The 26,569-nt window shown below is 41.4% G+C and overlaps 1 protein-coding gene across 6 annotated transcripts; it reads right to left on the bottom strand.

The window, feature by feature from the left end:
• Nucleotides 1-193: 193 nt before the first annotated feature.
• On the bottom strand, nucleotides 194-25,074 carry rab11fip1a (RAB11 family interacting protein 1 (class I) a). Of its 6 annotated transcripts, none has more exons than XM_088624078.1 (7): nucleotides 24,949-25,054; nucleotides 23,589-24,135; nucleotides 15,368-15,792; nucleotides 14,170-15,031; nucleotides 7,655-9,706; nucleotides 4,965-5,073; nucleotides 194-3,537 (listed from the first exon to the last, which is right to left on the bottom strand). In XM_088624078.1, the coding sequence occupies exons 2-7, from the start codon at nucleotides 23,936-23,938 to the stop codon at nucleotides 3,331-3,333; spliced, it is 4,005 nt and encodes a 1,334-aa protein (XP_088480204.1). In that variant the 5' UTR covers nucleotides 23,939-24,135; nucleotides 24,949-25,054; the 3' UTR covers nucleotides 194-3,330. The 6 variants fall into 6 exon arrangements, with proteins under 6 accessions (XP_088480204.1, XP_088480205.1, XP_088480203.1 ...); XM_088624079.1 differs by lacking the exon at nucleotides 24,949-25,054 and adding an exon at nucleotides 24,793-24,942; XM_088624077.1 differs by lacking the exon at nucleotides 24,949-25,054 and adding an exon at nucleotides 24,501-24,643.
• Between the last annotated feature and the right edge of the window lie 1,495 nt (nucleotides 25,075-26,569).

Genomic DNA, 26,569 nt, shown 5'->3' with positions numbered 1-26,569 from the left:
GACTGCCCACGTAGAAGTTCTTCGGTTATCCTACTGGCCTCACTGTAACCCCCAACACGACCCTTCCTGAAAGAATATTTGCTTAGTTAACACCCACCACCATGTAGGATAGAGTCCAATTTTTAAAAATGAACTAAACTTTACCACTCACATTAAGCTTTTTGAGACCAGAAAAAGAAGCTCCACAAAACAGTTCAGAATATAAAGTTTTATTTAGATTTAAAAGGAAAAATAGAAAATAGTCATAATATATTAGAAATTCAGTTAATACCCTGATATTCTTTATAAACACCAATTCTCAATAGAGGAATGAATATACATGGAAGATCTATTAAACATTTCAGAAACTAAAACAGACTTCTTCTTTCTAATGCGTTTCATCACTCATCACTAGAATGAAAAATAAACTGTTGACCCAGATCAAATAACCCAGTACACATTTTCAAGGTCTTATAAATTATTGGTTAAACAGCACACTCTTCATAAGCAGAAACAGGCTCTACAATTCAGGTAGTTTCAGACTCAGATTTGGTTCAGAACCTGGAAGTAAACATGCACAGGCACATTAAGGAAAAATCAGCTCCTGAGGTTTTTTAAAATCCAGCCTTGTTACTGCCTGCTGTTATCCCTCTATTCCTTCTTGTCACTACAAACCTGTATTTAAATCAGAATAATTACGAAGTTGTCCATTTGGGGTGAAGCCAGACTTGGACAAGTGACAAGTGAACATTCTTCCTCCACTAAGCATTTTACTATTGTTTTAAAATCAGCTGAATAAGACAGAACCCCCCTGTGGGGCCTCAGAAACAGTAATCCAGCTGTAGTTGGAATATCTTTGATTAACTCTCTAATGTGTTTTTGCTCGTGACAATATGCACATTATCACTGCTACTTGTGCAGACATACATTTGATAAATTAAAAAAAAAGACATCTGTACTAATTTCAGGCTGTCACAGGATGAACATTCCCAGCAAATATTAATTTATGGTAGGCTACACATACTAAAGTATGAAAACAAATGTGCTTTTCCATGCTGTCAAACTATTCCTATAAAAAGGCTGTCTCAAAACACACTGGAAAGGCGTCAGAGGTGGGGAGCATGTGAATGTCATGTTCAGTGCTTTATCAGTGGGTTTTCCACCACAGTGTGACCTTGATGTGCTCTCTGACAAACCCTGGAACTGGGAGCAAGAAACCTTTTCAGAAGAATAGTGAGTTATTTTGCAACCTAAACAACATAAACCAGCTGAATCACATGAGCATACAGGACAGAACAGGAAAAAGCATGATTGTACTTCAAGGCACAGGATTTGAATGTGAGCAATGGGCATTTCCATAATTTAGATATTATGCGTCTCTCTACTGCCATATCTCTTAGGTTTCTGTTGAGGTCCGAAATGCTTTTTAATACTTCAAAGGCCCTGTATCTGTAACCCACGTGCATCCTACATGATATAAGTGCACACAGGAATCAAATTACTTTCTACATACACACACAACAGTGATATTCCAAAAAACAGTTTTGCAGCAGCGTACGAACTGCTCAACATGAAACCCACATTATAACCATCTTATGCTTCACCCACATTTTCAGACATGTTTCTTGGGGGTAATGCCTCGAATATCCTTACAGCAAACACACAGGCAATCAAACACTGGGCCACATTACCCAAGCAAAGTAGATCAGATCACATGGCACTCTGTTAAAGGAGGAATTAATGCATACTTCCTAAATAATATTTAATAAATGTCTACTAATTGGAAAACCAAGACCCCTGGAGAGGCAGGTTCAATGAATTCTTGCACAGAGTTCAAAACCAGGGAGACCTGGTGAGAAAAATATCATATAAGACTGTTAGTGTAAGTCATACTGAGCCTTCCATGTTTTATTTAGGCCATAAAGTACAGGAGGCACACCATAGGACAGTAATTACTATAACTGAAAAATTACTCTGACCTGAAAAAAACAGCATATTAAAACTTCAGTAAACAAATAAAAATCAAACCCTTCTGCGAATTTAAGAGACTTTGTTGTTAAAAGCCTTTTAACTGGATGTACTCTGCACTTCCTCTTTGACACAATAGTACTTCTCTGAACACTTTCAAGCTTTAACCCTTAATTACAGGAGATACTCAAGCTTTCATCAATGAATCCAACAGATATGATATAGTGAACAACAGGCCACCTCACCCCCTGATGGTGTTGAACTAGTTGGATAACTGGGCAGCAGTACAGTGTAGTGCTTTTAAAGTAGGCTTAACCACACCTTCAAATCATTTTTCAACTAAATCTGGATTTTTGATATACTGTATAGCTCAATATCATATAGAAGGCCATATACGAAGAATTATAAACTTCAAGTAGCAGCTTATAGTAAGCAGAAAATCAGAAGTCTCTGTTCTGTGCGATACCCAAATGATTTTAATAGTAGTGACTGACGAAACATCTAGCCAGCTTCTTGAATAAACATGCAAAACTCAGATGTTAAGCCAAGTAAAGATGTGTCCATTGTGAGCAAAGTAAGGCACTGAGATGGTGAGGATTAGGGGATTCCAGCTGTTAGAGAGCTTTTCCCTCACTGTGATGTAGACCCAAGTAGAATATTGCAGTATTGCATGTTATTTTTTGGATAATTACAAGACAATCTTTTGCCTCAGTCTGGCCGGCTGTGACAAGACAAAAACAAGGCAAATTTACTAACCTCATCACAAAAATTAAGTATTACTCGCAAAAAAAATATTAAAATGTTCCTGTTTACTTCATGTTCCTAGTGTTATTCAGCAACAGTGTTTAAAGTTTACATATACAATGCTATATGACCACACCTCTAAAAAATACCTAAAGGGCAAAAAAAGTACAAAATTAAGAAAAACATGTTCAAGTTTCAAAAGATAAATCCCATCTCTATACGCAACAATTAACAGTACAATATGAAAGACTGCAAGATTTTAAATGTGCTACTGAAATATTCCTTGTATTTAAGCAGATATCAACTGAAGATTTGTTAGGTTGCAAAATTGTACCCTCTAGTAAACCCGATTCCTTGTTTTTTTCTTGTACTCGATTTGGTTTGTAATTAATGTAACTGATAAAATCTTAATCTCCAATATTCATGTACTTTGTAGTGTGAACCATTTGCTTTTTAATTTGAAAATTCTCCCATTAACAACAGCTACATACATCTAAGAAGTCCCATGCTAGAAAGCTACACAGGTCTAGGGGCTGGAAAAACACCCCATTTTCAGAGTTCTTCATAGATAATAGATATCAGGAACAATACAGTATGACCCTGATATTTATGCAACGCCCGCCTATTTTCCCAAGTCTATTACAAGGCCTTCTTGGATGAATTCATGGCCAGGAGGATGCTGGGCTTCTCCTCTATGACGCGCACCAGCAGCTGATCAATGTACTCCTCCAGCTCCAGGATCTTGGAATCCTTCTTGGACATCTCTTCCTGTTGCTTCACTACCAGTGTGATCAGTTCCTCCTGGGTTAGCTGGGAATAGGGACCACTGCCAGAACGCTCTATTAACTAGAAGGAAGAGAGAAGAACATCAAACTCTGATCTGCTCCACACCCAAGGAGCTGCATGGCAATTGTGACTGAAATTAGGTCAAATTTATATTTCAAATTTAACACAGAAGTCTACACCTGATTTAGCTACTATAGTGGCTCTCACAATAGAAATGGTAGGCCCCCAAAATACCAAGACAAACTTCACTGTATTTTTGGACATAATTGATGTATCATCCTTGATATGATCCTGTAAACTTAACCCCGGAAAGAGGCTTCAATTAAATGAGCCATTCGGTGGCCTGTCTGTTTCACCTTCTAAATTATAGTCTTATAAACAGACTACCACCTTAGGTTTAACCACTGCCATATGTGAGCTTCTAGTCTTTTAGAACTAGCCTTGCATTACACCTAGTCTTCTTTCACCTGCTTAATGCCAAGACTGTTTTGCCCAGAGTTCAGAATCTTGGAAAGCTGCAAATCAAGCTTTGATCCAGGAAAGAGTAGGAGTTTGTGTGTTGTGTGTTTGGAATGTGCTGAATGTCTAGTTGACAGTAAGTCCGTGACCCTGCAATCCACATCCCTTAAAAAACTAAGCAGTCTGGTGGAGGAGCCTATTTTAAAGGAGGAATAGTATTTTTTAGTTAAGTTTGTCTTCATACATGTAACACCTTTATCAAAATGGAACTCCCCCAATAAATAAGTAGGGAGTGAGGGAGGAACAAAATGTTGATAAGCTACATTAAGGTTACTATAGGAAAGAGGCCATTCTGTACAATAAAGTCATAAAGAGTGAAGAATCTGATGTATAGCCAGCAGCCATATCACCCTGCAACTCACAACTGTGTGAGCCTGGTCAGTACCTGGATGGGAGACCTCCTGGGAAAAACTAAGGTTGCTGCTGGAAGAGGTGTTAGTGGGGCCAGCAGGGGGCGCTTACCCTGCGGTCCATGTGGGTCCTAATGCCCCAGTATAGTGACAGGGACACTATACTGTAAAACAGGCGCCGTCCTTCGGATGAGACGTAAAACCAAGGTCCTGACTCTGTGGTCATTAAAAATCCCAGGGCGTTTCTCGAAAAGAGTAGGGGTGTAACCCCGGCGTCCTGGCCAAAATTTCCCATTGGCCCTTACCAATCATGGCCTCCTAATAATCCCCCTCTATGAATTGGCTACATCACTCTGCTCTCCTCCCCACTGATAGCTGATGTGTGGTGAGCGTTCTGGTGCACTATGGCTGCCGTCGCATCATCCAGGTGGATGCTGCACACTGGTGGTGGTGGAGGGGAGTCCCCATTACCTGTAAAGCGCTTTGAGTGGAATGTCCAGAAAAGCACTATATAAGTGTAAGCAATTATTATTATTATTATTATTATCCTGTTTATGCCTCTGGGTAAACCAAAATGCACTTCCTACTTAGATATGCAACCTGAAATAATAAACGTACCTTTGTCTTTGCCATTTCCCGACCTCCCAGAAGCTTCAGGTCTCGTTCCAAGGGAGCAGAAGAGAGCTGCTGGGTGTCCTGTGAGTTCATGGGCTTCACTGGGTGAGGCCTGTGAAAAAGACAGTGGCATGTATAAACTGTATGAAGCCACAGGAAGTATACAGGGAACTCCATTTATGAGTACAGTGAAAGGAAATTTTATCTCAGCAGAGCTTTGTCCTGTGCAAAGAGAAATGCACTATTCTACATAACCCAGAAAACATGATTATTCCATTTCAAGCAATAAATCATTATACCTGTATGTATAAACTTTGTGGTTACAGAATAGTATTAATTTGATCATATAATGAAAAGTAACATTGAAAACTAAATATTAGGTGCAGGTCTTCACATCTCAGGTGTTATACTTCTCCATAATTTGCAGTTAAAATGGGATAAACTGATGCCAGATGGGTGATCCTACCCATTAACCAAGTGAAGTTTTATGCTAACTTTTCAAAATGCCAATTTTACTTTATTTTTAGCAGTGTTTTTTTCAGTTACAATGTAAATTGCCCTAAATTGTGAATTATTTTGATTCACAAGTTTTAGGAACAACCACTAGCTCATCAGGGATTCCCTGCCGAGTTTGTGATTGCTTTTTTTTTTCTAAAGCCGTTCACCTCAATTCCACCTAATCAAACTCAATCACAATGAATAACACAGCCAAAAAAGTTATTTCAAAAATAGAAAATCTAAATAACAAATGATCTTTCATCAGGATCTTCATCCATGGGTAACATCTACCTCACAACCGTACACGTGATTACTTTAGATAGAAGTTATTAACAGAAAACCTCAATCAACAGACTGATAGTGTGATGTGCCTGAAAACAGGGGACGTGAGCACTGAAGGTATAAATGATTAAATTGACCCATTATTTATTCATTACTTTCCTCATTGAATTACTCATTTAGCCACGTATGCATGGTGTTTGATTACTACTGATTGTTCTAGATATTTTGTAGGGCTTAACAGCACAGGGAGATCATGCTTTAATACAAGAGAGCAAGGTCAGCAAGAGCGCTCATTGTAGCAAAAAGAATATGAGCTAACACTGAGCTGTTGACTCAGATTACTGCTAATGTCACTATTAAGATTTATTAACTTTATAGGAAAAAAACTGAAGTATTTATGGTTTCTGAAAACAAGAATTTGTGGAGAATATTACATTTCACAGAGGTACATTTAAGAGGCGAGTATTGACTGCTTTAAAGTACACAGAGCTGTGGTCATTGGAAGTTAAAAAGGTAATCACACTGCTGTCATGATCAATACATCAGCTAAAGCAATATCTTAAAAGGAAATAAAGGAATAGAACAGCAACTTGTGGACACAGTAATACAGTATTAGCCAAGGGCAAGTACTGGAGAAAAACGGCCATCTAATCCAAAAACTGACGACCGCTATATTTCACTCAATACCCTCTAAAGTAAAGGTGTCCAGATCCAGTCAAAGGTTTCAGGGCATTTTTTTTTTTGCTCAATGTCACTTGATAGCTAAAGTGGAATATGTATCACCTTTACCTGGAAATCTCAAGTAGCTTCCTAAAGAAATGAAAGACTTGAGGATCTCATTCACATAAACCTGCCTTGAGACTCACACAGCACTGGACTATATAACCTAGCCCCAACTGTCCATTCTTGACTGCAGCTTTTACTACACCACTAATGCAAGAGCCATTTTAGTGACTGCTGTCTGCATACCATATTTTCAATACAGCGGTGATTCTTTGTCTGTTGTCAAATCCAATTAAATCAGCAGATATTAAAGGCTGTTCATGAACATGAACAGTTTGTCCTATATGGGCAGTAGTGGCTAGTTATAGTGGGCGAATCGGGGGAATTAGAAAGCAAGAGTATGTCACCAAAATGTGTGCATCTGAGAACTTCATCACCCTTTTTTCTTAGATAAACCACTTACAGATACCAACTGCACAAGCTATTGAATGCTGTAGTACATCTAGGTGCCAAAATACACAAGAAGTAGATTTTTTTAGGCAGGTTACCGATTCATAAATTCTACAATTTTGCAGTCCTTTAAATTTCTTACTTCTATACACCTTTTATATTGTTTCACTTTTTGAGATTTGCAGCTGGAGCTACATAGATGCATTACGTATGACAATCCTGCAGGGGATTTCCCCAGCAGATGCCATACTAAATTCCTTCCATATTCTTCCCAGCCACCAGCTTGGAGAAACTGTATCTACCAGACTGTCTTAAAATAAAAAATTACTGAACACAGAAGTAATACAAAGATTCATTCAAGAAAAGTATGCAAGAAGAGTAGCAGGAAAAAGGTACTAACATTTTATTTGACGTCAACAGTCTACTAACCCTGAACTCGAGAACATTTTGTTCTGTATGGGCTGCAGGAGATAATCATAATGTGCACATCAGGGAAACAGACAGCAAGAAGAGTGCGTCTGAGAAGAACCAGATATGATCTAATATTTTATCCGACAGCCGACACCCCTACCTAAAATGCCAGCTTTACAGTCTCCCCCCAAAACGTGGCCACAATACCCCAGTGCAAAACACCATGCTTGACCACAGGTCCACCACGTGGTTCCTCAGCACTCCTTCCAGCAGTGAGCTGAGCGTCTGTGAGCGTGTTTACCTCCTGCGAGAGAAAGATCAGGGCTCACCTGCGCTGCGTTGAGGCTGTCCCGCCCCCTACTGCACTGCTGCTCTGTGCTGCGATTGGCTGTGCCTCCGAGGGCGAAACCCAGGCACGCAGCAGCATCTTCCCTCCAGCGCCAACAGGCTGTGGGGAGCTCTCGGAGATCTCCATCTTCTGGGGAAGGGGAGAAGGGGGCGAAATGGAGAGGGAGCTGCTGGGGGGCTGGGGGCAGTTGGTGGAAAAGGAGTCTTCCTCTAACTCATGCTCCTTACTCTGTGACGCGGCCTTCCCTGTACTAATCAAACTCTCCTGTTTCTTTTGCCTTTTTGTCCCCGTTGAGCTGAGCTCAAGGTCCTGGTCCTTTTGAGCCAACTGTTGCTGAGGATTTTGTGCAGGCTTTTTTTCAGTTTTCAGGAAGCCTCCTTTTGTAGGTGGAGGCGGCGGCGCCTGTTTTTTCTTGGGTGAAACAGCACCCGAAATGGGACTAGTATCATTTGGACTTTTTTCCACCTGTTTCTCCTCTTCAGGGGATGCTTTGTGCTCATTTTTAAGCACTCTCTCTTCTAAATTATTTGGGAGAGTGTCACTTGTGGCTTTCCCTGAAACTGGCTGCTCTCTGGGATAGGGGAAGGTCTCACTTGTGTGTTTTTTAAAGGTCAGGCTTTCAGATGACTCCTTCTTCGTTTTTGGTTCCCACAGTTTATCATTTTCCTCAAGCGTCAGTCCTAATTCTCGGGAACATCTCTTGTGTTCAGCATTAAACATGCTTGTTCTGCTGCAATCCCGCTCAGTTACAGATGGAATGCTGTCAATCTTTTCCTCTAATGGAGGTGTTCTTCCATAATTCTCCTCAACATGGTCATCTTTCAACATGGCAACATTCTTCGGATGTATATCAGCAAGCGCTGGTGTTAATACTTTGGTATCTTTTCCTTCATATATAGTATTTCTTGAAAATACTGCATCTGTGCTCCCTTCTGCGAGCCCATCCCTTGACCCCCTGTCACTGACATTTGGCTTGGGTTTAACAGGAGGAGCCTCTTTAAGCTTCCTGTCAGATGGTTCCTGCTTAGAACTGTAAGACAAATATACTGGCTTTTCCTTTGACCTGTCATCTGGTGAAGCTGAAAACACCGTGTTTTTTCCTCCCTTGATCTTTTCTCCTAATACTTTGCTGGCAAATTTGTTCAACGTGTCTTGATCAGGACGTCCCTCATTAACTTTTCCACTTGCATCACATGCATTTCTCGGGGGAGCTGTACTGCTAGTTTTGGAAGAGGAAGATGGATTGTTGCTCACTCCCAATCTTCTCCAGGTGACGGATGCCATCAACTCAGGGTTATACTCATTTGGTCCGTCTTCCACCTTTTTATCCACAGCTTCTGGCTCATCCTGGTGTGCTGGCAACTGAGGATTGTCCACACTAGTCTCAGGGCTATCCACGCTCATCTCCTCTTTCCCAAGCACAGGAGGAAGGTCCAGATTTCGAGAGTCCATCTCGGCCACAATTTTGTCCCACTGGATTTGGCCCTTAACGCCATGTTTTTTCTTCGTGAACAGAGAGTCATAGTCTGGAGGGGAGCGGGCAGGTGGTTTGAGGGGCTCGTTTGTCATCTCCACCTCGGAGATAGGAAGTAAAAACCCACTTTTGGTAGCAGTTTTAAGGGTGAGAGACCTGGGAGCGGGTTTCGGCTTGATGGACTCTGGACTGTCAGTTCCAGGCTTGGTAGGCATGGGAGTAGGTGAGGGGGATATGGATTTGGGCCGTAGGTCCTCATTCTTAGGTGAAGCTGTGTACCCTGGTGCAGGGCTCTTCTCATCAGATGAGCCAACTTCAACAAGATTCTCGGTACTGCCACTGGAGGAGTCCCTGGAGCCCTTTCTGGCTCGGGATGGGGCGAAGGAGGTGTGCAGGCTGGCAAAAATGTCAGGTGATTCAGATGGTAGGTTATCAATAGGAGAGCTGGGGGGGTAGGGAGGGGGAGGTTTGGCAGGGGATTTAGTGTGGTGGTCAGCATAGGCAGGAGGAGAGGGTAGCCTGCCTTTATTGGTTTCAGCCTTCGGAGACACGACCAATCTGCAAAGAAGCAAAGGGAGGGGGAAAAAAAAAAGAAGAGGCCTACAGGTCAGTGCCCTTATACAGTGCTCTCTCTGAGCCCCCTTTAGGCCTGACTCCCACTAGTACTCAGATCCCCCGTGTTGATAAAATGCAGCTAACTGGATTTGCAGAGGGTATGCAGTGGTCCCTACGAATGATAAAACACCCAGGCCAACACAGCCACAGCAAGGCTATACTTATGAATGGATCTGTATGGTGAGTTCAACCTGATGCCACAAATGCAAAAGGCAAAAGCAGTTATCATATTTAGACAGAAAAGGTGTGGAATTTTGAAAATGTTAATAAAACAACTGTAGCCATACCCTGTTATTTTGCTGCTTTACAGTTGGCACATGGGTATCAAAAAAAGCACAGAATGGCAGGTAAATCTGTAACACAAGATCTTCTAAAGGGGTTAAACTGCTGTGGTTGTGGAGAGATCGACAAATTCAATCTATCAATCAATTTTTAATATATAAAGCACTTTTTCATGCTAAGCACAATCTCAAAGCACTAAGTGATGGCTGATGAGATTTCAGAGAGTTTCAAGTCACTCCCTGGAGGAACTGAAGCAGAAGATAAAGAATTTCATCTGCCAGCTCAAGAGGTAGAGACAGGTTTATTGAAATCCACTGATGACTGTGCATGCCTGCATTTGTCACTTTACAAGTTATTACACTGACAGGCAGTCAGATATGCAAATAAAAAAAAACATGCGTGGGAAATTGAAGAAAGCCTTAATTCTGAATAGTTGCAAACAGTCCCTGAACTTATAGCCAATTTCTGACATTCTTCTGCATTCTGAAATTGTAGTGGAAATTCCCCCAAGTTTAATTGCTATAATAAGATTCTCTGCTGAAGGAAGATTTAAGAAAATGATACCATAGCCAATAACACACCAGGGACATTAATTCCATCTTTGTGATTGATTAACAAATAAAATCTTTGCAACTCTTTGTGGAGCATTAGTGAGAAACATAAGCCTGTTTGTTCCAACTATGTTGCAGGTGAAATTAAAATGTGCTACCCCAGCCAATAATAACCTGTTCAACTAGAAAGCTGCAGGAGGAAGAGGACCAGTACCCCATCAATTATTGTTAATATATATACATATGAAATGTCACCCACAAATTAATTTGATCAGTGTTTTTCACACTGTAAGAACCACTGCATTTACCCTACATCACTAAGTAAAATAATAAAAAAAAACATGGTTCAGACAGTAGACTGATAATAAAGCTACTTGGTAAACTGTGTATTGTCAGCCACAACAATGCTCTATCATCTTTTCTGTTTCCTACACTAATGTGAAACAATTCTCATTGCAACGGGTCATGCAGAGTAATTTACTCACATTTGTGAGGAAGCCACAGACTGGCTTGTTTTTTGTTGGGGAAAATTTACAATTATATCCCAGTGTGCTTCCTGTATTACTGTTCCTGCAGAGGAAACAATGTCATGGTTTCCAAGTAATGGTCACTTTAAAATTAGTAATTCATGTTTAAGTTCATATATTGAGCATCTATCAAATTTATGATTGTATAGCAGAGTAGCTATTCTTGTTTCACCAATTTAGAAAAAAAAGTGTGCTCAATGTTTCACCAATCAGATTTTGTATTTCATGGTCTCTTATGAAATGTAATTGCATTTTTTCCAGGATTAGATTTCCAGCAGGACTCTGCATTTCTTTCCGTTGCCCCAAGACACAGGCTTGGATGCCTTGCATTGAAAGTAATTACTGCACACACAAGGATTGTGTTGATCCAGCAATAAAGGCAACAGCGAGGACAGAAACTATGATAGAGACTGTTAGAAGAGCCTGTCTGTAGTAAAACACATTTACACTTCTCAGGCTTTCTTTTTCCTAATCATGGTAACGTGTCATCCCACTACACCATTAACTGGAGAACATATCAAATACACGCTTGTACGAACACCTTGCATACACCAAAAATGTGTAACTGCCATTGTCAATTTCGTACAAACAATGAAATACTACCTTTACAGCTGCAAGTCTCCTTCAATGTTAGAATACAGCACTGGTAAGAAACCATAAAGCAAAAACCAAACCCAGAAAGCACCCACACCTTCTGTTTTAAAGAGCTGAATCCCAAACCACTGCCCATTTAGCACCACCCAGAGGTCAACAGGGAGAGCTACAGAAGCTCATAGGAGGGCAAAGACCATAAAAAAGTAGGATGGCTGAGCAATGCTTTTAAATTACTTTTCTATAAGAAAGAGAAGATATCCCCCCCCCCCGCCCCAATACCACCATTACTTCGGTTCACACATTAAAGGTTCTTTAATGGCCTGCATCAGTATGAGTGAAGTGGAAGAGCAGTAATCAAGACATCTACCCCTGGACCACGATGTTTCACCTCCTGCACAGTGTCCCCATGGACCAGATGGAGATATTGGATTTTAAAATGGGAACCACAGGGAAGAGTGCCACCTGTTGATTTACCAACACCACTAGCCGCAGCAATATGGGAGACCTCAAAGGTATAATTGCCAGGTTAGATATTCGCAATGCTTTTCCTGCAGACCACTAAACATGGAGTTCATTTTTTGTTCTTGGATGATGCAAGAAGAGCTTAATTTAGCAGAAACAAAATAACAGCTCTGAACGCAATGCCAAGGTCTTGGGATGAAGCCAGTGGGTGGTGGATCTGTAACTTGTGGCAGGAAACCATAATATCTCTTGCACACAGTGACAAGGGCAGTCCTCAACAAACTCTGCTATATGAAAGATAAGAACCTGGCTGAGAAACCAAAGAAAGACAAATAATCCATTATACCCCAAGATCGCAGAGGGCAGAATAATCATATCAGGTGAATCTACTGTATGTTATTGACTACATTTTTAAAGTACAGTATTTTCAACCAAAATTCATCACAAGTAACAGAAAAACAGGGAAAAGTCCCCATGTAACAAAATCAATGCTGAAAGAGCCACCAAGGACTCCTAAATTAACACTCTTTAAGACTCATGGCACAACATGAACGTGATCCAGCGATGTTCACCCACCATGCACTAGGTGAAGCCAGATCTGATTGACCAAATTAGGCCGAGAAGAGGCACAGGCCATTTTCCAATGCCTTAACAAAATATTCTGACAAACTCTTAATTTAATACTGCATTTGTCATGATGTATAGTAGATAGAAGTCACTTGGGTTAACTTTCAGGTGCAATAGGGCCTTTCATGTCCTAGCCAATGAGTCAATTTCATTCTTCAGTGCCTGCTCTTAAGTGTAATGTAACTAGAATAAAATTAGCAGTAGTGCACTCTAACCTCACAGTGACAATCTGAAGTCAGACACACTTTAGTCACTTTTAAACTAACTGAAGAAGAATAGAGTCAGGAGTCCAGAGCAGTTGTCCTTGATCTATTAGACTCTTGCAAATCCTAAAAGTGATCCCATGTAAATGGAATTCCCATTCCTTTATGGGCTGGCTCTTCTGCATGTTCCATCTCAAGGAAGGAAAATACTAATATTTTAGGGATGCAGTCAAATCACAGATCAACAAGAAATTTGACATTTGTACACTATGATTCTGTGAAAAAGATGTGTACTACAGATTCAGCCTGCAATAAAATAGTAGTAAAATGCAAAAACCCTGCAATATCATAGAGTTTCAAGGGACAACACAGATATGTGCTAGTGGTAAGAAGCATAGGTGTTTTAGGTGCCAGTCCTGTGTTTTTAAGGGTAATGCCAGTAGCTGATCAACCTCCTTCCACCTGCAAAAGCATATTCCAACAAGCAGATCGCCGGTTAGTTCACATCACAGAGAGTAAGAGAAGAAAGGAAGAGGCTCATGTCATCTCACCCCCCCATTGTCAGCAAACCAGTACAGTTAACGGTTTTTATTATTTAGTTGTGCATTTGTCAAGATGGGTGCTAGATGGTTTGAATATCAGAAAGAGGGCAATTGGGTTATATGACAGGTGTAACAGTGGTCCAATGTGCCACTACTTTATGCATATCTAAAGAAGATCAATTTCTGTTGCTCATAAGAACTTGTGGCTGCCTTGTCAAAAACACCACACTGGATGGTAATTTAATGCAAAATACCCCCCTCTACCTCTTATTTGTGCCATGCCTTTTAGGCAAGATTGGAAATTAAGATATTTTGCACCATCTAGCACCCTACAGAGAAATCTTTGGTAAGAAAATGGAAAGTGTTAGTAATCATCTACAGTATATTAATCATCATTGGTTAATAAACCTCTCACTATAAACCTCTTTATGTACTCCAGTGCCTTCATTAACCACTCTCTCAGACAGTGCAGAACATTCAAAAAGCACTGTGACTGCAGCAGATTAAATGTTCGACTTTACCTTACATCAGAAAATTTACATTCTCTTTTACATGCCTATCAGAGCCGTTTCGCAGAATAAACGCTGACTTATCTGGAGCTTTTTAGGGGTCACTGACCTGGGCTTGACCGCAGACACCTTGGCAGAACGGCCAGGGAAGGCCGTGTTGGCAGAGCTGGGACTCCTCACCCCATGTTGGAATTCAGTCGTCTCCTCAAAGGGGTTGGAAGCCTCTAGCTTCAGGGGGCTCTCTTCTGAAAGATTGGAGGATGACCTCTCAGATAGTGGGGTATTGTTGAACGGCTTGTGGGGAGACTCAGGCAGGGGCACCTCCACAAACTCATTTGAGGTCTTCCTGGGAGTGGGTTTAGGCTTATCACCCTCCCGGAGTGAAGCGGGAGGACTCTCGGGGTCTTCCTTCTTTCCGTTGTCCTTCTTCCACTTCACCATGTTCAGCAGGGAGGAGGACTTTTCACCCTTCTTGGCCTCCTCCTGTTGTTTCAGCTCCTCGGCCTTCCTGGCCTCCTCTTGCTTCTTCCTCTCCAGCTCCTCTTGCCGACTCCGTTCTTCGCTGAGTCTCCTGGCCTCTGCCTTCCGTTTCTCCTCAGCTAACCGGTTTTCCTCCTCTTGTCTCCGTTGCTGCTCTTGCGGGGCTCTCTCCCGGGATTCGACCCGGTATGAAGGGATGCCAAAGCCCTTGAGGGAGTCCGCAGAAGAGCCGGAGTCCTGCCTCTCCGTCACCCTGCGCAGGTCCTCAACGGAACCCTGCCCGGAGCTGTTCAGGCTCTGATTGGATCCTGTCAGGGATGCCTTAGGACCCTCGGGCTCTTCGGTGTACACATGCCTGCCATTGATGCACAGGTTGCTCTGTTCCGCGCTGTTCCGTTTGGAGCGCTCGCCCAGCAGGGAGAGCGGGTCTCGGGATTTCGAGTCGTTGCTGCCAGTGCGCTTGTGGGCAAGGAACTTGAATTTTTTCTTTACTGCAAGAACAAAAAAGAGAAAGGTCCAAGAACTCAACGAAAGAACTCTCATGCTGCTATTAAATGTTAACCTCCCATTCCTCTATCAAAACAATTGGAGCAAGCGGCAAGTTTACCTGACAACCACCCACAAAACACTGCTGGGAAAGGCTTACTTTGGGTCTTTGTTTCGGAAAAAGCAAGAGTTTCGAAAGAGTAAAAGGGAAAGAAAAAGGAATGGAATTTTGTGAATGGGAAAACTGGTCCTAGCTCTGAACACAGTCGTCACGCAAGTTGGTTTCTCATTGAAATAGGTACAGCACTCTTGGCCGTCCTTGCTGGGAAGAAGAGTCATACCTTCAGGAGAGTCGATGTTGAGGCCAGAGGAACGGCTGCTGGTGACCGAAGAGTTCTTCTCGGGGAGAGACTCCAGTGTGGACATGGACTGGGAGACGTTACGCTGCAGGTTGGACTTCGAGGTGAAGAGTGACTTCAGCTTGGACTTCTTCTTGGTGCCGGGGGAATCGGCTGAGCCCTCACCCTCGCTGTCCGTGAGCACCTGAGTGACAGAGGGCACGATGGCGGAGGCCGAGTCAGAGAAGCCATCCTTCTTCTTGCCACGGATCTTGTCCTTGAGTTTGCCAATGCGAGACCGGGGCTTGTCTTTCGCAGACAGGTCAAACATGCTGGCTGTCATGTTGTTCCTCTTGAACTGGATGTCCACCTCCACCTCCCCACGCTCCTTCTCCTTCTTGCCCTCTTTTGACTGCAGTTTGAACCACCTGTGGAAGGACAGAGGCACAGGCTGCATAAGAGAAACGGAGCAAGCTTAGTGGTTAAAAAGGCTGTGTGACCACCTTCTCAAAATTTCAAAACTAATAAAACAATCATTGTTTCCTTTTTCAAAGATCCCATAGTGCTGTACAATTACTGATCAGAACCCACATGAATACCTCAGCAAACAGTAAATAAGCTAAATATTGGAAACACAAGTACTACCAACACATACATACATAAAAAGATCCCCATCAGTAGTGTTACCAAACAACCAATAATTGCAATTTTGTAAAGTAACAAGTTATACAACAACGAATTTTGAAACAATGAAAGTTCTGCTAAAATTCCCTTTTCTGATAATTACTACAAAACTATTATCACACCCTCCCAAGGCTTTCTGTATTTAAGAACTTTTTTAAATAAAGCTATTTTCTGGCACCAAGGCAACAACCAACAGCAATAAACTCAGTACTAAATAAAGCACACGGTAATTAAATCAAGACAGACTAAACAGAAGTAGGGACTGCATGGCTTAAAAAGAGTCAATGCATGATGCTTTTGAGAAAAAGAAAAAGGGGCATGCTAGTTTTTTCAATAAAAAATAAGGATAAAGAAAAGGTAATGACTAATCTCTGGTAAGGACCAAAAACTCTTGAATAGGAATTCAAAAAATTAAATAGAAATGGACAGCACAAATATATACCGCACAGGCCCTGATAAATATTTGTAGACAAAAGATCACAAACCTTTTCAAGTTGAAGAAAAAAAAAACACTACTTTTTTCCCCACAGATTAAGTTACTGGATTGATTGATTGAGAGTTACAGAGATCAAATTAAGAGGCTGTGGCTTTCCACGACTGGTTTTCAAGCTCTCTTTTCTGAACAGGAGTGTAAATAGTTTTTAGAAGCATCATCTTTTTCTACAAACCTCTATTGCAAAGTCACAAACCAGTGATACAAAAAAGTGGGCACAACTTTACAGCAAATGTCAGGGGAAACTAAAATGGGTGAAACAGGTGAGCTGTAGGAATGCTCTGTAACATGTTGTAAAGCCCTTAATCATTTAAGCTTTTTATGCCATCTTACATTCTAAGAAAATTATTGTTGTGTAAATAACCTTAATGAAATATTTTATTGTATTAAAATATCTTCCTTTTATCGGTCAATAGCTATCAGTACACAGCTAATGCAAATTAAAACCTTATAACGTTATATATTGACATTGATATTTTAACGAAGATTTTCAGTACAAGTGGACCTCATGCATAACATCTTAAATAATAACTGGAATAGGTGTGCAGAAGGATTAAATATCTCAACAGCTTATAGATCAGGCTTTTACAGGTATGACTTTCTTGCAGACTGATCTTGGCTTTTTCATGTCTCATGCAGATTACTAGTTACACTACACCTTTAAGCCTGTGCTCCAAAAAACATCACACTAAGCCTGGAATCCACTTAACAGTAATGAATGATTAGTTCATTCCAAAGCCTGTTGGTAATTTAATGCTACTTCGGAGATAACACAGCCATACAATTACTGCTATTGTGTGAAACCACAAGGAAACAAGTACAAATGGCACTTTCAAAATATGTGAAAGGCAGGAGTATTCTGTTGTTTATGAGATTCATTATTTCATGTCTGCTTATTTTGCTGGGAGTACTTTCAGATACAAAAACTTTGGCATTTGCATTATTGCATGAGGGAGCTGTATTCTGTACTAGGCTACAGATAACAGGAATATGACACGTGATTAGTAGATCAGCTTGTTTCACACTGAAGATCACATTGTATTTGTCAAATACTGAGTGCACAGTCTAGCAGAAACAACCTAGTTTATTTAAACACGCATTTGAAAAAAAAAAATCCTCAAGAGCATTTTTCACCAAGGTATGTTATGTTCTGCTCTCTTTAATAAAAGACTGCTTTAGCACAAACCTATTTACTGTTGAGGTACTTCCCACAAATTTTTCAATAGCAACTGGGAAAGAGGAACAGCTAAAAGGTCACAGTCCTAACAGATTCAGATATGGCTCAATTCCATGATCAACACCAAACATAGCAAACATTCTTTGCCTATCACATCTGTCTGGAAACCCTAGACTCCATATTTCAACAGAACACACACTGTGAGGTTAGAATGCCTTCTACCGTAAACTAAAAAATATATATATTTGCAGGGAATGTTTACTGCATTTAGGAGTTTCTTCCTTGTTGGATGGCATCAAGGATATTTTATAGCAAAGTTATAAACAGATGACCTTTGGCAGGTTCTTAAGTCATAACAGAAGATTGGAAACAATTCACAAGGAAATACAAGTGAAATACTCTACATTATGTTCCTTTAAATCTACAGCATTAACACTATTTTAGCAAAGGTCACATTCTCAGCAGGGAGGTGACATGTTCTGGCAAAGAATGAGACATATTTGGCTGTGAAGAACTGAGATCTGGCTTTCAGAGAGGGCATGTACTTAAAACAGTGCTTGATGTATCAATCTCTTAACATCTTAATGGCACCTTCCACCAGGAACTCTCACTTCCTCGACACCTGATCAGGCTACAGCAAAAAGGCTTTCACGTCAAGCAGCTGACCGGACAGGTGCAGCAGGTTTACCAAGTCAAATTAAATGGAGTGACACCTATGTCAAAAAAGCAAACAAAACATTCAGAGAGCACAGAATTACAAAACACTGGGCTTCCGAGAAAATCTATTACCTCACAAAGCTTGACACTAATTTTGTCGACTTCAATCTGACAAAAGCAACTTAAATGTTCAGATTTGACCTCTGGGGGATAAAGAACATTTTTCATTTAAATACGAAAAACTAGTTCTATTTCCTGTCAAGGATTCTATCAGGGGACAGCATAACAATTTTGTATACATTATTCATAAGACAACATCACGATCATTCAAACTAGGTATAAAAAGAAACCAAAGCAAAGATTAGAACCTCAATTCAGAAATGTCCTTGATCATGTCCTGATGAAATCTGGACACATTCTAAGGAGGCACTTTTCCTGTTCATTTTCTAATGACCCTTCAAACATTTTTGTAAGCCTACCATGTTGTTTAATTGAACTTGTGAATTAAATATATTAATGGCTTTCACTTCTTGATGTGACAGTTTGCCTAATGGATGACGCTGTGGAATAGTTACTACAGCAACTTCAGTGTTAAACACACTGGAATGCAATGGTTGCCCCCCTTCACCCCAGCAGCAAGTACTGCATGTTTACATACAACCTAACTAAGGAATAAAGGACATTTTAAAACACTGAAATGTGAGACGGTGCTGTTTCTCTCTCTGTAACTAACTATACACTAATTTTCCACACACAATGGGCAAGCATGACTGCAACAGACCTCTCCATCCTAATTAGAAAAAAAAACACTGCATTGAGCAAGGTCATATTAATATGACATCAACCCTGGCTGGGACCACATTATAAACCACAGAAATTAAAATAATTACTATAGCATTCAAAACACTTGAGTCTATGAATTAAAATAGGCTTCCGTTTTGTATTTATGGGGGGGACTGACAGCAGAGATAACACTCCTTATGATTCAAGATTAAACCCTGAAACATGCCTTGTGACTTTTAAATTACTTGTCAACGTTTCCTCTGTATTTCAGCATCAGAAACTGGACCCTCACAGCAGCAGATGATTTCACTACGACACGTGAAGGGAGGAAGGAACAGGTGGTGGTGAGCAATTACAGTAATTACACATTCCAGAACAATTTATTGTTCCTGCATTTCCTTTTTGTGCAAGTATCCTCCGCTTAAAACTAAGCACAGCAGTGTCAGTACAATCAGGTGAGCCCATGACTGCATTATTGCTATACTGCAGTTTGTATTATCTACGTCAGCTCAAAAGTCAGACTACATCTCCTTTGATTCACCTCACCTGCCCAAATTGGCAGTCCTCCAGAAAAAGAAGTCATTGGGTCTGCTTTGTTTACATTGCGGATGATGTCAAAATTCTCAGCTTGAAGAATGAAGGTCAAATCAAGGGAGCTGTATTCCTTCATGGTAACAAAAGACCTGCAGGGCTGAAATAACCATTACACTGCTGCGTGATGCAAAAATTGCTTTTTCAAAAGTCACACGTTATGTACGGCACATGATTGCAAAAATATCCCACATGACGCAGAGAGGCATTCAGACGTGAGGAAAGTTAAATCTCAACCTAGCTGCGTTTTTAAAAGCAAAGAGCCTCTCCCAGGCGTTGGCCTACCCTGCCCACAGTGACAGTGCCTTGAGGGCTCAGGCCATCCTGGCACCTTACACACGCAGGTAGCATCAAAGGCAGCTTTGAGCACAGAGCAAAAACCCATTAGCAGATCTGCAGACCAGTCATTACAGAAATAACCAACCTGTTGATGTACATGTTAAAAAGGATTCAACTCTAACAATAATGGAAGTAGCCCCAGCTATTACATTGTTGTTGTTGCTAGGTTATTTCGTGAATGACATACAATGCCCTCGTCACTCAGCATGGGTTTAATCTGACAAGAGGAAGCTTGTGGGCACGTTGTTAGTGAGCTGACACAGTGAAAATGTCATTTGAATGCCCTTCTCTGTGCCAGGGACAACAAATGACCAGATGAGGTGTTCACCTTATTTCAATGAACAGATGGAAAAACCCTGAATGCAGGGGCTCCTTTTTGTTGTTGACAGCAGGGTCTGTGCCAGACACCAGAGACGGGAGGAGACAGGAAATGAATATCGCGGGACTGGCACAGCAGAAGAGGAATTCGAATATCACTGTTTTGTCAGGCTGTGCATTTGGCATCGTCCTTACCCAGGAGCCATGGTACAGCAGGGCGGGACTACACTCCCTGCTGTTTCATCAGACCCTGCAATACAGAGTGCAGAGCACACACATGTCCAAAACAATCAGGTATCTTCCTCCCTGCCTTCTTCCGATACCTGACTGTTTTGGACATGTGTGTGCTCTGCACTCTGGATTGCACTGCCTGGCTTATTAAGCACCATATTCTATTCTATCATTACATTTCTGTGAAGCCTCACGCACATAGAGCAACACCGTTTCCTTGAGTTTTCTGGATACTTCAGTAACCCCAGATACAACAAATATTCCTTCATCCCTCAGTAATATTTGGATCTGCTTTGAGAAACTTTTTTTTAAAAAAATCTCCTTTTGGGGGTAAGACATAGCCACTAACCACGTCAAAAGTCATGGACAGCTATTACATATATCAGAGGGGGGAGGCATTTATCACGCATGTGTTTGTTCAGTTTTGCCTTTTACTCTCATTTGGCAGATAATCTAAAGCAAGGATGACACTGTCACAGAAAGAGTCAGAAATCCAGGCAATAGGCCAAAAAGTGCAGAATAAGGGAGTGGGCAGACATTATTGTATACATTTGTGCATAAATACAGAAACCAGTATCCAAGATAAAAGGTGACGTACAGTACAGGCAAATTCCAGGAATTCCTTGGTAGCAGTTTGTTCTGCTTTAAAAGAAGCCATTTGCAAGTAAGCAGTCAGCCTTGGAGCTTAATGAGCCTTCTCCTACTGACTGATGGAGCAACTGAGCAAGAAACATTGTTACAGTACGTAACAAGGTGCCAACCAGGAGCAACAGAAAACGTCCACTCCTCACTGCCTTCATTATCGAGCTTGAGGAGTTCTGGAGAAGACCGACGATGTCGGTTTCAAATTCAAACTGCTCCAAATTCCTGTTATACCAAGAACCAATTTGTTCACAAAACCAAACCTTGTGACAGTGAATGACCCAGCAACTCATGTTAAAATAAGAACAACGAGTCTGCTTTTCCATCGATACTGACATAATGAGTAATACTGAGGTTTGGCAATACACTCAAATCACACCCACTGAGGAAGATATTTTTACAACTTGCATTTTTCCATTAGACTCACAGTCTAGGAACGAGTTTAAGGAGGAGAAATACACACCATTAATATAAAGAAATGCTTTGAAGGTAAAAAAATGTAATAGCCTGAATAAGAGGAGATATCTCCATATGTAGAGTAAAGCCAACTGCATTAACTGAGGGAACAATAATTGCTGATAAAAATGAAGGAGAAATATTTAGAATCCATATTTATAACAGCAGGTCTATCTTAGACTTTGAATGGAAACGTGATACTACATTAAAACAACAAAATATTCCCCCAGCTAGACTGGGGCTTGAGGTCACACCACTCCCCACCATCTGCAGAGACAAACACCATTTTCTCCAGCAATTCTGATGTTTTGAAGCAAAGTCCACATCCGAGCTTAAAAACATGAGAATGAAAGGAGGCCACTTAGAACATCTAGCCATTTTGGTACAAAGCAATTAATTGATCACAGGATCTCAGCCAGCCATTTAGTGAAAAATAAGGTTGATATCAGGGTATTGGCTTCAACAACATGGCTGGCTAGCTGCTGCCATTCTCTCACAATATCTTCGTGGGAGTAGCTAATCACTAGCACCAAAAGCAAAACGCTTTAACATTTAATGCTAGTCCCCAAGTCGTTTCTTCGGCATTGTCATGGGTTCATCCCCCAAAGCAGGACTGGGCGGAAAAAGGTTTAAAAACTTTACAATGCAAATAAAGCAGGAGTAATGGGTGTAGAAAACAATCAAACAACAGTGAGCGATAAGGAAGTTTTCACACTAGGGGACGACTCTAGCTTCTGTAGCTTGTCAAGTCACTGTCATGCCGCCGAGTACTGTCGAAACTATAATCAGATTAAAAGAGGTGGGGGCCCTTTTCCAATTACTGGTAATTATCACAATAAAAATGGACCTCCCCTCTGTTTATATTTGCCTTTTCAAATATTCATAGCTCTTCCACCCACCCCCACTGAAGATGACCTTTCTTGGAAGGAAGGCTAATGTCTGATGGCACAGTTTAGGAATATGCAAGGAACATTTCTTAGAACTGCTCAAACGCTTCATGGATTCCAGAGGCACACCACAGTACTGTGCATACTACAATTGAGACAGTTTAAGAAAAGACAAGCAAAACAGCAAGGATTATGAACGCTAACATAATATATATCCTCTCACGTATTGCGGCATAAAAACAAATTCTTAAAGAACTCTATTTTTGCATTATACAATTTACCTTCACGAACAACTAGTAAATGAAAAGGTTTAAGTTCCTTTATATAAATAACATACTTGTGGACAGCCAGTTTCAATTTAACAGGTACATACTACTTTCAGTTGGAAAACTGAAATCAAGCCAATTCCTCAACTTACAGTCTTTAAATCAATTAAATAAATCTTTTACTTATGTATTCCGAAAAGGGCTAACAAATTCCTTTTACTCATGAGTTCTCAAAATAAGTACAACTTGCTTTTCTTTTGGGATACAAAAGAAAGTTCTTTCTCCGTAGGGGAACAGACATCTCTTCTTCACTTTACACATTTCTATTTCCCAGAAAGTGAGGAGGGACACTTCAGGACTTAAGGCAAGTAACCAGCAAAAAAAAAAAAACCTACAGCAGTTAAAGTTCTTAGAAATGTGAAGAGAGACCAGTTGTGAGAACAAAGGTCAAAAGGTTTTCTATACCGGACAGATTGCAACTTTTTGCACGGGCTTGGCAGACAACAGAAAGGAGAGGGAGAAAAAAATCAGGCTGTTTTACATGTTCTGAAAGCACAGAGTTCAACTCCCCAGCAAGATGCACTTGTCGGCATGGAGAAGAGGGCAAGAGTTTCAGATTTGATCCAAGAACTCTGGAGACGCTTCTTTAGGCTGGCTAGATCAGCAGGAACACCTGAACCGAAACAGTCTGGAGACTTACTCAGTCCTGTTGCGGTTTTTGTTCTCCTGCAGCTCCACGAGGTTGATGACCGCCTGCCCCAGGAACTGGTCCAGCCCCACCAGTGCCCGGTGCATGACGACGATGTACAGGGTGCATCGCTGCTCGTTGCCCTGGTGGAACATGGGCAAGTCGAAGGTGGCTTCCTCCTTCCACACCGGCATCGGCGATTTCTCCACCACCGAGGTGGAGTACTTCTCCTTGGCCAGCTGGATAATGGCGTAGGCGTCGTTGGTGCCATTCTTGCCCTTGGCTTTGAGGTTCCTGGCCTGCAGCACCGTCACCTGCACGGTGGTGGGGTACCACTGCTGGCTCTGCTCCGCCAGAGACATGGCCCGTGTCCGGGGGTCGGGCGAACGAAACCTGTCGCTAGAAGAGGCTGAACGGAGGGCACTTCAAAGGGAACTGTCCCGAGTTTCTAGGTATCGCCGTGTCCGTGCCAAGGCGAGCTGGTCCTCTCTCTGTCTCGAGTCGCAAACGAAGTCTGTAGTTGGCACGGCTTGGGATGTTTCACAACCCTTTGCCACTCCTTAAAAAAATGCGATAACGTTAGCTGTAGTGTTTTGAAAACACCACGAACTGGAATGCTTAATCTTGAAATTCCTCAGCGACACCAATGACGTGACCTTATCATAAAACACTCCTCCTTGGAGCAGTTTACGTAAAAGTCACTATCTAAAAATATGTTGAATATTTTGTCGCCCTCGCACCTTTGAATATTTTTAACGTACGCTACACCGCGCACTTGTTCAGTACCGCACCGACCGACTCGTCTATTTTCTGCGTTTTGTCGTGTAAAGCCCCAAAGTACTTTTCACTAGCGCGTTGCTATAAGCGAATTTCAAAGCCCGAAATTTCTTTTTGTCAACTTTTTTTCCTAACAAACAGCATTACCTTCGAAGGAAATTATCCGGGGTCGTCTTGTTCTTTTCCTGGGAAAGTCTATACTCGTCATAAACACATTCGTGGTAATAACAGTTGCTACACGATATATGTCCAGCCTCCGCAACTGCTGCCTGTAACCCGCTTCGCATCCACGTTCGTTCTTGTAAATAGGATTTATTAATTAAACGGGTTTTTTTTTACCGAAACTGCTACCTTAAGCAAACTCAGGTCATCAGTCCACAGCTGCTAAAGTTACCATGTGTACAGCTTATTCAACGAGAGTCGTTTCATCGATAGTTACCATTCGCTGCCCACAACATTTCATTAGAAAGCAGGTCTTTTCATTCCGGCTTTAAAAAAAATATATTGACATTTTTAGAATACCGGCTCCTTTCAGTTATCGCATTTCGCCTTAGTCTCAGTAATTCGAGTGCTACCTCTTGTTTTATTAACTCACAGTCAATACTAAACTTCCTCCTTCATCACGCACCACCTCGACCTTCTCCCGTCCATCTGCCCAATACGAAGTTGCTTATTGGCCAATTACCGATCAATCAAACCTTTTCCTTCTGTGATTGGTGGAAATGCTCTACAACAGGTTGCTATTGTCCGGAGCAGGTAAAGATCAGGGATCAAATTGCTCGGCAACAGGCATTACGTCATTGTAACACAATGACCTGCGTGTTTAAAAGCGAAGTTCCATTCGGGTTTAAAGAAATGCAACTGAGCGTAAAAAAACTAAAGTGATAAGTTTGCACAAACATAATTGTTAAAGAGATTAAACACGATGACAAGCATTACGGTACAGGTAAAGCGTGGATGTAAGTCTATAATTATAATCTGCACTGAAATTATATAATCATAAATACTGTTAGGAAAATATAGAGAAATATGTCAACCATTCATTTCGACGCGTATCTGCTTAGGAAACAGGCTTGTTTGTAAAATGAGTTGGCGTATTGTCGATTTCATCGCTGTATTCAAGCAGCAAAAAACTAAAGGTGGAAAAACTAAGGTTGCTACTGAAAGAGGTGTTAGTGGGGGCAGTAGGGGGCGCTCAACCTGCGGTCTGTGTGGGCCCTAACATTCCAGTATAGTAGTTCAGGTGAACAGAGCTCGCTGTATCACCTGCAAGTACACATCCAACACCACACTCATTCAAGGCCCCTCAGGACAATTCCGGATCACCCAGATGGCATCTTGTACCTCCAGCAACCTTTTTTACTGTATCTCTTGCAGTAGATGTCCAGCCATCTACATTGGAGAAACAGGAAGGAGACTCGGAGACCGCTTCAGAGAACACGTCAGGGCTGTGAAGATTAAAGATCTACTCCAAGCCCATTGTTTCTCATTTCACCTCTGATGGCCACGACCACTCTAATCTCTCCGTCTGTGTTCTCAAAGACGGTTTTCCGAACTCATACATCAGAAAGACCACCGAAGCCAAACTTATCCTGCAGCTAGGACCACACCTTCCCCCTTCTCTTAACGACAGACTACTATTCTACTACATTTTCTCCATTCATTGGAAGTTTCATTTCACACCTCTCGACACCTATCCTGACTTCACACCTCTTGATTTCTGTCCCCTGCTCCCGCCTCTCACCCCTCCTCCCTCCCAGCCTTTGTTCTCCCACTACACTACCTTTGCCTACTGCCTTGTCTCTCTCACACCTGAAGAAGACTCCACGGCCGAAACATTGCGTTTTCTTTCTTCTCTTTTCAGCATGGAATAAACCTATTGTCCCTTTGCAGCCTACGCATGCTGACGCAGCTGCCCACCTGATTTATTATTAGTTAATTTTGGTTTCGTATAATATCTATAATAATAGAATTAAATACAGGATATAATAGAATGTAGGGCAATCAGACATATGTCCTAGTAAAAACGTGAGTTTTGAGTTTAGATTTGAAGACAGTCAAAGAATTTGTCTCTGCAGGAGTTAGAGGAAATATTAAATAACAAAGGAACAGCGACGGAAAAGACATAGGCACCAAAAGTCTCAGATTTAGTCCTAGGTATTGTGTACTATACATTCCACTGAAATTTCCAAAGGGAGTGAGAGAGTCTGTGAGTG

The sequence above is a fragment of the Lepisosteus platostomus genome, chromosome 3 (assembly GCF_059453375.1).
Source record: "Lepisosteus platostomus isolate fLepPlt1 chromosome 3, fLepPlt1.hap1, whole genome shotgun sequence".
NCBI lineage: Eukaryota > Metazoa > Chordata > Actinopteri > Semionotiformes > Lepisosteidae > Lepisosteus > Lepisosteus platostomus.
Note: the sequence above shows the minus strand (reverse complement) of the source record. Positions and strands in the feature narration are given on the sequence as shown.